Below are 14,290 nucleotides of genomic sequence, written 5' to 3'. Positions count from 1 at the left end.
GGCCAATGACGTTAGGAAGTCCCCATGCATTTAGGACAGTGTTCCCTCGCTTTTGCTCTTGAATCGGCCTAGTGGAAACAAGTGCATCCTTTATGGATTTGGCTTTCTTGTGCGACAGTAGGGGAGGGTCCCAATTGAGGTTCCCTGTCCCGAGGATTTTCCAATGTTTCTTTATGAGGTTAGAGACTTTGTTGGAGACCGTGTTGAAGGTTGTGACGCATGTCAGCGGTATTGGTGTTGTTTCACGTGGATGTATCTCAATGAGTCCTTCCAGTTTTGGTTTCTGGCTCGATTTCTGGCCTTTTCAGTGATGTGTTTGGGGTACCCCGCATGTCAGCGGTATTGGTGTTGTTTCACGTGGATGTATCTCAATGAGTCCTTCCAGTTTTGGTTTCTGGCTCGATTTCTGGCCTTTTCAGTGATGTGTTTGGGGTACCCACGGTCCCGGACTTTGTTGCTGAGGTTCTTGGCTTGATCTTTGAAGTCTGCCACACTGCTGCAATTTCTTCACAACCGTAGGTACTGGCCATAGGTGAGGTTCTCCCTGAGGGTCCTAGGATGGAAGCTGGAAAAGTGTAGGAGTGAGTTTCGGGCAGTGGGTTTGAAATGCGTTTTGCTTTTGAGATGGCCATCAACAGCTTCGATGTCCAGGTCTAGGAATGTCATTTTTTGAAGATCAAAGCTGTGTGTGAATTTGAGGTTCTGGTCGCAGGTGTTAAGCCACTGGCAGAATGAGTTGAGCGACTCTGTATTTCCTTCCCAGATGAGTAGGATATCGTCTATGTATCGTTTATAGAATTTTATTTCTGAAATTCGTGGCACGTTGTTGGAAAAAATGTACTTGGTCTCGAAGTGGTGTACATAGAGGCCCGCTACACTGGGGGCAAAAACGCTCCCCATTGAAGTGTCGTACTTCTGACGGTAGAGTTGGCCTTCGAATTAACAAAAAGTTGTCTTTCAGCGCAAGTTTTGCACATTCCCAGATAAATCTTTTGGAGGTCTGGTATTGCCAGTCCATTTTGTCCAGGGCCATCTCTTAAGACTCTGAGGGTGTCGTCTTGTGGGAGACTCGTATAGAGGCTCTCCACGTCAAGACTCACTAGGAATGAGGTTTCTGGGTTGTAAGTCATGTTGTTCAGTAGTCTGACGAGGTCCTTTGTGTCCTGTAGGTAGGTGTTGGTGGCCTGGACCATGGGTTGGAGAAAGAAATCGCAGTATTGGGACAGAGGTTCTAGTAGGGAGCCTATGCCGGAGACAATGGGGCGTTCCGGGGGTGGTGATGTCTGTTTGTGTGTCTTGGGTACTACGTTGAAATAAGGTATTTTGCCCGATGTAGTTAGAAATTTGGCTTCTCCGGGCGTGATTTGTCCTGTTGTTTCTGCGTCTTCCACCAGTGTGCGAATGCATGATTTTAGACTCTAGCTTGGGTCCTGACTGAGTTTTTCATAGTTCTTGGTGTCACTGAGGAGTCTGACGCATTCTTGTTGGTAGTCGTCTTTGTTCATGATGACTGTTCCTCCACCCTTGTCAGCGGATTTTATGACAATGGATCGGTTGGATCTCATACACTACTTAAGCTGGTCCCCCACTGGCACCCAGCACCAGCCTGGACTACGGGGGATACACTCAGGTTTGCAGCGGACGACTCTTCATTTCCAAGTAAGACTATGCGTGCTCCAATGTTGCTCCAATGGTGTAAACTCTACAGAGCCCATTCAGACCTCTGGGCTCACCAGGGCGCTCTTTTGACTTACAGATCGGAACCTTGGAAGAGCACCCCACCCCCCGAGCCTCGATATCTGCCAAATACCTAAAATCATTGTAACTATTATATAATCCACACTTGTGCATGCTTTTAACCCTTCGCTCCCTACGTAGTCATGTATTTTACATTTACTAACTAACCTAGGAGCACCTTGCTTTCTTAAATTACACTACAAAAATCATGCTCACCTGCGCACTACGAGCTTCAGACCACTAGGCACTTTTCTTAGTGGCCCCCGTAAGCGACACAGTGCCACCTTAAGCACAGCCCTTAGACTGCACAGGGTGACAGTGCCATCCTCCACGGGGGTCCGTGGGCCAGGCACCACCTCTGGAGCAGTCACTATCCGATGCCTAATAACGCGCTGGTAAACAGAATAGCCCATCCATGAAAGGTGCTGCATGCATAGATTTTGCTGCGTGCCGCCATTAGCATGGGCTACATCACTGTAGTAGTCATTTAGACAATGACTACAACGTAATCAATATGCCGCTAAGATTGCATTTTATGTTGCAATACCATATGTTTTGTCTTGTCTTCTTCTCCCCAACAGGAATTTTTCATTTTTCAAGTGTCAGTGAGTGACATTTATACCACACACCTTAGCGTGTGTGTTGGTACAGCACAGGTTTCACGTGGCATCCTTCACCTTTGCCCCTCACTTTTCACTCACCTGTTCCTGAAGAAAGCCCTTTTAATCCTTTTAACGGGCTGAAACATGTAGACCGCCACACATAGCCAACTAAACGGCAATAATTACTGATTAGTTGCACCACACATACTGTTTTTAAACATATCCTGAGCCGCCAACATTAAAATAAGAGGCAAGAATTCTCAGAGATACTTTTAACTGTAACAATATCACCTCACATCACATTACGCACCAACACCAGCTCCGCTGTAATCAGGCGTCGTAGCACAACCGGGGGGCACTCGGCCGCCCGGTTGGGACCCCAATGATGAAGCATGACACCAACCAGGTTGGTGTGTGAGGGGTCTTTTAAGAACACCTAATGGGTCCATGTTCATACTACATTTAGTGATTAAAGTATATACACATAATGGGCCCGTCCACATTGTTTAAGCTTATTTACCGTAATACACAAATTAAACTCCTTGCAACTTGGTTCTGATTAAATTACTTTTTTTTAAAGAAAATACACAGGTAAAAAAGCTATGGCACAAACCATATAGGCAGATGCACATCGTGCATTATGCCATTTATTACTATTTTTAAGGGAGGGCCGCCATAGTCCATTTTAGGCGTTACCTCTCATGTGTCATGGCTCCTCCTCACACTCCGCAATAGTAATAAATTAAATAGCATATTAAAGTCTTTGTATCTGTTTGTGTATGTGTGTGTGTGTGTGTGTGTGTGTGTGTGTGTGTGTGTATATATATATACACACACACACACCTATACATGCATACACACACACACACACACACACGCATATAGACACTTATGATTGTCCCTCGCAAATCAGCATCCATATTGTCACAGGCATTATAGAATTTTAAAATATCGTAATATGCAGTATTAGGGGGAATTGGTCAAATATGCAGTTAATCGTCCAAATCAGTTAAAACTTTACCACATACGATTTCTAAATTCCTGTAGCGTAGCTGAATCTTTCACCATCGGAAGTGAAGGGGTTACAAGAGTAGATTGCTTTTTTGTGCCACAGCTAGATTCCAGGCTGAAGACTATGTTCTTTGGCGATACACCTATTTATTGAGACTCTGCACAGTACAGATTTACTTTTATATCATGTCAGTAATCACAAATTGTTAGTAAATAGTTCATGTGTCTTGCAGTTTGGCCCTGAAGGATGCACAAAGGGACTCTGGATTTTTCTGAGATGTTACAGGTTTACCTGGCTGTAGGGCGCTCCATTAGCAAAAGCTTCCATCCCCTGATGATTAGGAGGACAATAAATATGATCACTAGTATTTGTTTTTTTGTCTTTAAATGATGACCTGTTGCTGTTTGCTGACTCCAGATGTTTCTTGCAAGTGAATAAATATATGTCTGTTAAATGTATAGCTGCCCCCATTGGTCAGTCTTAGGAGTACAGGAACCTGTGCTTGATTGGACCAATCCAACTGATCAGGGATTTGTGGGTAGAAATTCTGCAGCTCATTTGCTTTCATGTAGTTGTTCTGTATATGATTTACAACTTCTTTTGGGAACTCCATGCATGGGAAAATGCCAGCCAAGGCTCTGACTAAAACCAGAGCCATCACAGAACTCATTGGCGACTTCTAAAAGCCAATCAATCACATGTCATGCCCCAAATAGCAATTGATCTTAGAAATCTAGTCTTCATACTACAGTTGTCCCTCTTTTCAACGGATGGCTTTCTACCAAGAAGTTCTTCACAAGCTGCTGCCAGTTATTAAAATAGTAAACTGCATTACCGATAGCACATTGCAGCTCAAATAGAACAATCCTCTGTTTCTGTCTCTAAGAGTCGCAAATGCATCATATTCAGATTATTTTAAAAAAAAACTTTAATGTTGCCTCATATAAATACCCTTCTGGCTAAATCCACACCCTACAAAGGGGCGCTATAGAACCAGTACCTGCACACCAATGCGATGCCGGAGTGTATTCCCTGTACCTTCTAATGGACAAAAAGGACAGCTCACTCAAGCCGATCCTCAACCTCCAGCCATTAAACAGGTTCATACTCTCCAAACACTTGCACATGGTGACTCTACAAGATGTCATCCCCTTCTGCGCCAAAGCGACTTAATGTCAGCCCCTGATTTGAAAGACAGATACTTTCATATCCTGATCCACAAAATGCATCATTCATACCTTCCCATCATGATAATTGGACAACACTACTGGTTCAAAGTGCTACCCTTTTGAGGAACTAAAGCTCCAAGGCTGTTCATAAAGTGCTTATCGATGGTAGCAGCGCATCTGTGTTGAAATGCCATTCATGCCTTAGCATATTTAGACGGTTGGCTGATCAAGAGCAGCAGCAAACTGCACTGCCTAGCACACGCTCAAAAAGCAACACGTCTGCTTTCACCGTCAGCCCGAAAACATTTCATCTCCAGCCACAGCAAATTCAGCCCTCTGGTGGTCAGTCCTCAGTGTAATGACGGCTGGGCATACCCCAGTGATCAGAGGGGGATGGCATTCCAAGAGATGCTGCTTCTTTTTCAGACAGGCCATTCAATTACTGTTTGAACTGTCATGAAACTGTTGGGAATGAAGGCATCATGCATAACAATTGTACCAAGCGCCAGATACCACGTGCAACCCCTACAGGAATGCCTCGCGAGGCAGTGAGCACAAGTGGAAGGGCATTGGGAGAATCTAGTATTGGTAAGGTTCAGGAATTTGTATACTCTGCTGTGGTGGAACAGAGACAATCTGTTGCTTCGCATGTGGTTTTTGGACCCGCTTCCACAAGTGACCATCACCACTGATGCATCCCTTATGGGTTTGGGAGCTCACCTCTCTGAGTTAACAGTCCAGAACCTCTGGACCCCTCAGCACCGAGGGTAATAATAATAATAATAGTAAAGCGCATGGTTACGCATCCCCCACCCAGCTATATATATATATATATATATATATATATATATATATATATATATATATATATATATTATGTATCCCTTTCCATGCTCCCTATTGCCACCCCATCTGCTCATACAAAACCCTGCTGGTCCTTTTTCCTTTTAAATGTTTTTATTTTTTTTGAGAGGGTGCAGAAAATTGATGCTCACCCTTCTGCCTTAAAGTGTTTTCGCACTACTGCAAATTAATATTTTTTTTTAACCGATACATCTTGAAACAGTAAATGAAACAATTTGTGACTACTACGAAAAGACAGCTGCGTCATTGCTTTTTTTATTTGCTTTTTGCCAATGCTTGTTGGTAAGCCCACCGAAGCGATCACTTTGGCTCCCTTCCTTTCTCAACCCCTTGTGACTTTTGAAACTACTCGGCAAACGAGATGCCATCATCTTGAGTTTCCATAAAGCCTTCAATGCATTCCTTTGCTGTTTCCGTTGTAGAATCTCAGTACTCAGAACTGAGTTGTGAAACGTCTTACAAAAGAGACATCAAAAAATGCCCTCAAGACCATATGTGAGATGGAATTGGTTCTCTAGAACCGTTTTACTTCCTGTCCGTAGACTGCTGCAAAAAGAACAAATGATGGACAGAATGCAGAACTAAGTCATACATTCACCCCAGTACAGAAATCTGGGCCTAAATCCATCGTTTTTTTGCTCACCATGCCATTCCAGTTTGGACCCAGCCTTATGCAAATCAGTCTTGACCCTGTGCCCCATGGAAACAGTCCAGCCCGAACTGCCTAGCCAGGTCCTCCCTGGACTGGAAACAAGCATCCTTGGACCAGTTTCGGGGTTTCACCCCTCTTCAGCCAAGATAGCTTGATTCCAGTGGCATGGAGAGCACAGGACTCACGTCTGAGCATACCCGTCCCACTCGGGATGACAAATGCAAAAAGAACAATTGATGGACAGAATGCAGAACAATGTCATACATTCACCCCAGTACAGAGATCTGCGGTTAAATCCATCGTTTTTTTGCTCACCATGCCATTCCAGTTTGGACCCAACCATATGCAAATCAGTCTTGACACTGTGCCCCATGGGAACAGTCCAGCCCGAACTGCCAGGCCAGGTCCGTAGACTGCGGCTTGAGAGGTGTGCTCCTGTGTTCTGAGCTATGTAATTAAAGGGGAACTTCAGTCGCATCATTTAGTTCTTTGAGCTGGTATTCCCTAGCCGCCTGAACCTCAAGAGATGCATTTCCGGAAGCCCTTGTACAGAAGGGTGACTTTCAAACGGTCTGTGTCGCTGCTTTGAAACCATCCTTTCACTACGCACCCCAGGCCAGTCAGAAGTCCCTGACATGGAAATGAATGTTAGCATTAATGTTAGCGGGCTCGCTGAGAAGGGCTGGATACTCTCCTATGCAGGAAATCCTGGTTTGCATTATGGTAGCCCCAGCAGCGTTACAGAGCTTTTCTAAAGATATCTGCATTATAGTGTCTCTAAATAAACATCTTCTCAGGCAGGCAAATTCTATTCCTGAAATAAAAGTTTGGGTTGTAATTCATTCTTATTAAGTGGAATGTACACATATGTATGGGGCCAGAAAAAGGGGATGTATGACGTTACAACGCACACTTTTACAACGCATGCACTTACAACGCATTTTTTACAACGCATAATCCATTACAACGCATGACTTTACAACGCAGGACACTACAACGCATTTTTAAAAAATACCTTTACAACGCATTACCATTACAACGCATACTACCTTTACAACGCATACCATTACAACGCATAATATTAAATTACATTTAAGGTAAGTATTAGATAGTATAGGGGTAAAAATTACTATTCTAACTCCAGGGGGTGCAACAGTAAGGTAAGTGTTGGATAGTGTAGGGGTAAAAATTACTATTCTAACTCCAGGGGGTGCAACAGTAGGGTAAGTGTTGGATAGTGTAGGGGTAAAAATTACTATTCTAACTCCAGGGGGTGCAACAGTAGGGTAAGTGTTGGATAGTGTAGGGGTAAAAATTACTATTCTAACTCCAGGGGGTGCAACAGTAGGGTAAGTGTTGGATAGTGTAGGGGTAAAAATTACTAATCTAACTCCAGGGGGTGCAACAGTAGGGTAAGTGTTGGATAGTGTAGGGGTAAAAATTACTATTCTAACTCCAGGGGGTGCATCAGTAGGGTAAGTGTTGGATAGTATAGGGGTAACAATTACTATTCTAACTCCAGGGGGTGCATCAGTAGGGTAAGTGTTGGATAGTATAGGGGTAAAAATTACTATTCTAACTCCAGGGGGTGCATCAGTAGGGTAAGTGTTGGATAGTATAGGGGTAAAAATTACTATTCTAACGCCAGGGGGTGCATCAGTAGGGTAAGTGTTGGATAGTATAGGGGTAAAAATTACTATTCTAACTCCAGGGGGTGCATCAGTAGGGTAAGTGTTGGATAGTATAGGGGTAAAAATTACTATTCTAACTCCAGGGGGTGCATCAGTAGGGTAAGTGTTGGATAGTATAGGGGTAAAAATTACTATTCTAACTCCAGGGGGTGCATCAGTAGGGTAAGTGTTGGATAGTATAGGGGTAAAAATTACTATTCTAACTCCAGGGGGTGCATCAGTAGGGTAAGTGTTGGATAGTATAGGGGTAAAAATTACTATTCTAACTCCAGGGGGTGCATCAGTAGGGTAAGTGTTGGATAGTGTAGGGGTAAAAATTACTATTCTAACTCCAGGGGGTGCATCAGTAGGGTAAGTGTTGGATAGTATAGTGTAATATTATGCGTTGTAATGGTATGCGTTGTAATGGTAGTATGCGTTGTAATGGAATGCGTTGTAAAGGTAGTTTTTAAAAATGCGTTGTAGTGTCATGCGTTGTAATGTCATGCGTTGTAATGGATTATGCGTTGTAAAAAATGCGTTGTAATGGTAGTGCGTTGTAAAAGTTGCGTTGTAAAGGTTGTTCCCCAGAAAAAGGCTTCTTGAACAAAGGAATACAGGTATTGCTGTTGTCAAGTGACTGGTTCTGTCCTCACAGATGCACTTATAAATATATCTTATCCACATTATGGACCAAGAGCAATGTGTGTGCACCTAATTAGAAAATGGGGATACATCCCCATGGTTCTATGTGCCACAAGGAGAGGTTACGGACTTGAGCACTCACTGCTGACCTTTGTGGTGTTTTGGAAGTCATGAATTCGGATCTTAGTGAGGCAAACTCAGCCTTACGTCCTTAAGAGGCGGGAAAATTGAGTACCATGAACTTGGTAATAGTAGCATATTTTATTCACAATGCTTAGAAATTACAGAAATGCGTAATGTAGCGCTATAAAAATATAATTAAAATAATATTATGGCAGCACAGCAGCATGTCACAGCCAAGACTGTGTTAACCAGGTTGGCTCGGACTCTAAGCAGACGTATTTCCTACATGCCTCTGGGAGCGTGCTGCTAAATCCATCTCCCTCATCATGCACTGTGTGCCTACTTATGGCCCCAGTTCCTAATATAAATCTTTCTGAGGAACGCACAGCAGTAACCGCTTTATTTACGAGCCACTACAAAACTATTTGGTCGTTGTCAGAACCCGTTTAAGAGGGCCAAGGGCAACTCGGGGGTACTGGGCCCAACTGATGGGGTTGATGCCTTTTAATCCTGATGTCACGGGGCCCGACCTACTGCAGACTCTGAGCAACTGGGCCAAGTAGCCCTTATGTATTTTACTCTCAGGATAGCGTGGTCCGAACAGTTCAAGGCTCCCGCAGGGGGAGGTGAATGCAGGATAATGAACACAATCTCACAACTCAAAAGACACTCAGCAGCAGCAATAATAAATCATTGTCCAGCCAAAAACTCACTTTTGTGAAAAAATAGACATTTTCTATTTCTATTGCTATCCGCACAAAGGAATAATACGACATCCACAAAAAATTACATAGATATCCACTGAAGTCAGGGCTCTAGTGTTTATATGGCGTTTCCCATTCCCACTTACTCATTGCGTTTGCGTTGGTAGTTATTTCTGACTCTAATGAAAAGTCTGCAGTGCTTTAGCGCTACTGCTCTAACTTAGCAGCAAGTTCCCCAGGGGCTGATGGACCCAAGACTAGTTTTACCCACTCCAGCAGGTGTGAAGCGTTTGGAGTTCCTGAGTGCCTGTCCAAGGGTGCTCACAGCTGCTGAAGCTGAGTTCAGGTGAGTTGGCTGCACTCAGCGGGTGCAGAGTCTTGCGCTCCTGGAGCAACCGGAGGCTCTCTTTGGCTCCTTCTGTGGGGTAATTTTTCGATCTTCTCCCAGTGTGGGTGGCTGCAACGATCTTCTCTTGGGTCCCTCCCCTGGATGATGGTGCACAGGTGCTCCCACGGTGCCCTCACTTTAACGGGCAGAACAGCTTGCAGTCTTGGGGTGCACCCGGTGACGACCTCTGACATACGGGGCCACCGCAACTCATAGACCACAAGCTCAGGCCTGATCAGCCCTCCAACATTTTCCTCTTCTTCACAGGGTGTACTGGTAATGGCAAGCAGGTAGATGCTGGTACTCCAGGCTCCAGGGCAGATAGTCTTGGATTCCCTGGGTAATGTCTCCCCACCCAGAAGCGAGAATAGCAGGCCTTGTTCCCCAGTCCTGGTCACAGGCATACGTCTTGCAGAGTTCCCCTCCTCCCACAGTCTGTCTGGCTGCTTGGCAGATGACAATTTTTGTGGTCTCAAACTCCCCTTCTTATAGTCCATTTCCTGACACCAAATGTGATTTAGGGTCTGAGTTTTGAAGTTTTATGTTGGGGTCTGCTTCTTTTGAAGTGTCTACTCCTTTCCTACCTCTTGAAAAGCAGTCTGTCATACCTGACGTGTCTCCAAAAGTGATAGTCCAGAAACACAGGCCATGGAAGTGACTCAAGTTCACACCTGAATGTTAGTCAAAGTGATATCTGCATCAAAAGTTTAGCCCCAAACCCCCAGCCCTACTCTGTATGATTCTCTTATCAGCTCCATCTTCTTCCTGAGATGTTCCTGGGCCCCTTTATTGTGGGCTCTCACTGAATCAAAGAGCATCCATTGTAGTGTACAGGGGAAGCCCCGCTCTCTCTTCCCCAGTCTGTGTCCCACCCAGCTCACTGGAATGCAGCAATACACAAATCGGTCGGGGGAGCGGTATCTCTCCAAGTCCTCTCCTTGTTTCACCGGGCAGGCATGGGTCTCTCAAACTGTAACCCAGGGCCCTCCTTTTATTGTACTATCCACAGGCACACATGCCTGCAACACCTGCTTTAACATGCATTCACTTCTTATCATTGTCTCCTTCATGAATTGTACCACTCATAGGCACACATACATTCAGCATATGCATTTAACATGCATGCACTGCCCTGCGTGTACTGTACCACTCATAGGCACCCATACATCCAACGCCTGCATTTAACATGCAGACACCATCTGGCACTGTATCCTTTATGTGGTGTACCACTCATAGGCATACACATCCAGTATATGCATTTAACATGTATGCACTGCACCCTTCTTGTATTGTACCACTTAAGGTACACATACAGCCAGCACATGTATTTATCCTGCACACACTGCACTGCACTATATCCTTCAGGTACTGTACCACTCGTAGTGCATATAGATCCAGCACATGCATTCACCATGCTCACACTGCTCAGTACTGTATTATCCCTGTATTGTATATTTCCAAGGCACACACACACCCAGCACAGATACACCATCTCTGTGCTGCGGGGCATTTTACACCAAATTGATGTACGCCATGGGTGAGTTCAGCGCACAGCACGCACAGTAGCGGAACTTTAAAAATGAGTGCACCTGTAGGCCTTACTCCAGTGACACAGGTTTATAAAGGACCTGTTCACTCCAACTGATCACTACATGGTATGCTGCCTCCACCGTCCTGGTGCTGCTTAACTCCTGGTAAAGCAGAAGACTTCCATCACTATGAGGATAGTGCTTTGGATGCCCCTCCCAGTCTATCAAGACTGCAGTCTGTGAGACCGTGAGCTGGGTTTGCCTGTGACAAAAAAAATCTGCTTTAGGGTTCCAGAAATCAGTACAATTGGGCACTCGGGGCAGGGCTGCACAATGATTACAATACAGAGGACTTTTCGGTCCCAATAACTGTTTAGGCTGTTTTTTTTTATTTATTTAAATGCAGGCCTTGAGCATAACCCAGACCCATCCCAATTCACACTTTGGTTCAGAGCTTTATCTGTGCTGGGTCACAGTCTGCTGATGAAAATTAAGTTCCTTGCCCAAAAAAGAATTGCCGGATCAACCTACTGCAAACCCCTGCACAGATTAATCATTGATGCGCTTGACACGCATGAAGGCACTGCTTACCCCCTGGTAATTATGACTTCATGGCACCTTTGTTGTAGCTGAGCGCACGCCATTCACTTCTCTGTGCGGTTGCTGCCGTCAGTGGCGCAGTGGGTAGGCAGAAGGGTTGGTTCTCGTTTTTTTTCTCCTTTGTGCCGACGGCAGTTCTCCAGATTAAGACCTTCAGGTCACCATCCCTGACTTCTGCCGCCTCCGTTAAATGTGTCTGTCTTTGGCCTTCCTCAAATGAAACCTGTCAAAGATGACATTTTGTTTTTCACAGTGACATCCCTGCACCCAGTTCACAAATGGTTTAAGCAATTATTTCAGGATGTATACATCGATCCTTTAGCTTTACGATTCACAAACCGCTCTCGCTGTGTAGCCAGTTGGCTAACCTCTCAAATACAAGCTCCAATCAATTCCAGTTCGTCTATAGAACACACCTGTAATGCCTTGTAGGGCTGCCGCTATGATTTCATTTATTAGTGCAATGCAATTCGAGTAACCCTTCTGTGCATCCACAGAAATTTGGAACTCTCTGCTCTCCCAAGTCTGCCTGGCTCCCGCATTCCTTTCCTTATTGCCCATTTTCCGGCTATTATGTCATTTGTATGTGCCCCATTGCAGCCCTCTTACTGTTTGGCCAGTGAATGCAGCATTCTTATTGTTGTCGGCTCTTTCTGCTATTACTTTTCTTGCCGGGTTTGTACCTGTAATGAAGTTTAACGTAGAACAATTCCTCCCAAAACAGAATTACTTACCTGTAGCTTCGCATCTCTTTCTATGATCAGTGTGCTGGTCTGTGTTTTGTGTGTGTGCGTTTTGCTAAGGCCTCAGCATGCTTGCATATATGTCTTACCTCCTCTGAGGTTTTGCCTCGTAGTTGTACAAGAGAAGCGGAGGCAACCTTTCTTTAAATTCGGCTACAGAAATGACAGACTGCTGAAGAACCCCCCGAATGTGACAATCAGATCCTTGCTGTCCTTCCTGGGCCCTAAGCGCCCAAACCTCAGCCCTGTCGGCTGCTAAACATCTCGTGGAGAAATAACTGCTGCCTTGTTATCTGAATAGTATGCTGCTCTTATATTATTTCATGACTAAGGTGGTCCTTTCTGCCTTTTCAGTAACGCAGCGGATTAAGGAACTGATGGAGCTAAAAAATAAGAAGAACTCCAAATCCAGGAAAAAAAGGAAGCAGAACTCCGAGGAGGACGAAGGTACGAGGGCCGGCGATACTGAGAGTGGTGCCGTGGGGCGCTCTCCACGTCGTGCTGTTTGATGGAGAAAGCGGTTTCCTGTGTAGCATAGGAGAGAGAAACTCCATGTAACAATGGCATTTCCGCCCTGTTAATGGGACGGCAGGAGAAGTTAAAGGTTTTCAAACAGCTTGTCATGAAAGGCAGGAAATGGCTGGCCTGCCGGATATTGGCTGTGGAGGCTGTGTATTTTGGCTTGTTTCCATTGGCTATCTTTTCCTGGTTGGTAATGAACATCAATTTACCCTGTAATATGAAATTGGTATTCCCTGTGAAGTCTTCTACTTATTTTCCATGCCTTCAGGGGTTAATGTCAGCGACCTTGGAGATTAAATCACTTGATAGTGAAGGAAACCAGAGAGGAACATCAATTGGTGATAGGACCACACAAACGTGTGTCCTGTCTATCTTCAGAATAAACGAGTGACTACATACCAGTGGGCACTTCGTTATGAAACACTCTCTCATTTTGGATCTGTAGGCACTATATAGTTCGAAGGGCAGAAGTATAGGGGTGTACGGACCATGACCTATATGCCTCCAGGCCAGGGCTGCATACGATTCTTATTTAAGAAGTGTTTTTCAATTGGGACTTGACTTAAACAGGTACTGATTTACGCGCTTTCAGGAATATAAAGTAATCAGGGGTTCAAAGGCACAACGGGCCATAGGTTAGATTAATAAATGCACAGAGATTTGCTGACAGGAAATTGATTTACATTTAGCTAGGAATATTCAGAGACAGGAACTGTACATTCAGCACAGAATATCAGTTGAGTTGGGTTTGAACTATAATCAGTGAGCAATTTACAATGAAAAACTATTCATATGTATGTGTTGACCAGAAATACATTAAGGCCCTCATTACGATGTTGGGCAGAATCACTTCCGCCTAACACCGCATCGGTCATGGACCGGTCGGCAGTCCCAACTGCCTCATTAAGATACGACCGAACATTTTTCGGTCACATTCCTACATTTTACTATGGGAGCTTGCATTCCGGACGTAAACCAGCCGTGACGCATGCTCCCATAGTAAAATGGGAGATGCGGTTCATCCCTGCACCCTGTGGCAGGTACCTTAAGTTGCCTGCCACAAGTTGCAGGGATCAACGGGGGGGGGGGGCACCATAGGTGTCCCCACGGCCTCCAATCGGAGGCCGTGCACCCAAGGGGGCCCTGCTGGGGGCCCCCAAAGACGCTTTCTGACATGGTTTTCCTGTCAGTCAGACCAACATGAAAACCATATCGGAAACCGTCATCGTAATCTCAAGGGCTGAAAGGCCTGCCCTTGAGATTACTTGCCCCATTCCGACTGGCAGACGGGCTCTCCGAGCCCATCGAAAGCCAGCCGGAATGACGATCG

The 14,290-nt window shown here is 45.0% G+C and overlaps 1 protein-coding gene across 2 annotated transcripts in view; it reads left to right on the top strand.

Moving 5' to 3' along the window:
- Nucleotides 1–14,290, top strand: part of LOC146812049 (rho GTPase-activating protein 39-like) — a 485,991-nt gene that overhangs the window by 363,126 nt on the left and 108,575 nt on the right. The window contains exon 5 of one of the 2 annotated variants that reach the window (XM_085619025.1): nucleotides 12,793–12,885. The exons of the other annotated variant lie outside the window; for it this stretch is intronic. Coding sequence (XP_085475151.1) covers nucleotides 12,793–12,885 — 93 coding nt within the window. The remainder of the gene's footprint in view (nucleotides 1–12,792; nucleotides 12,886–14,290) is intronic. 2 annotated transcript variants of the gene reach the window in all.

This window comes from Triturus cristatus, chromosome 7 (assembly GCF_964204655.1).
Source record: "Triturus cristatus chromosome 7, aTriCri1.1, whole genome shotgun sequence".
NCBI classification, from domain to species: Eukaryota; Metazoa; Chordata; class Amphibia; order Caudata; family Salamandridae; genus Triturus; species Triturus cristatus.
Note: the sequence above shows the minus strand (reverse complement) of the source record. Positions and strands in the feature narration are given on the sequence as shown.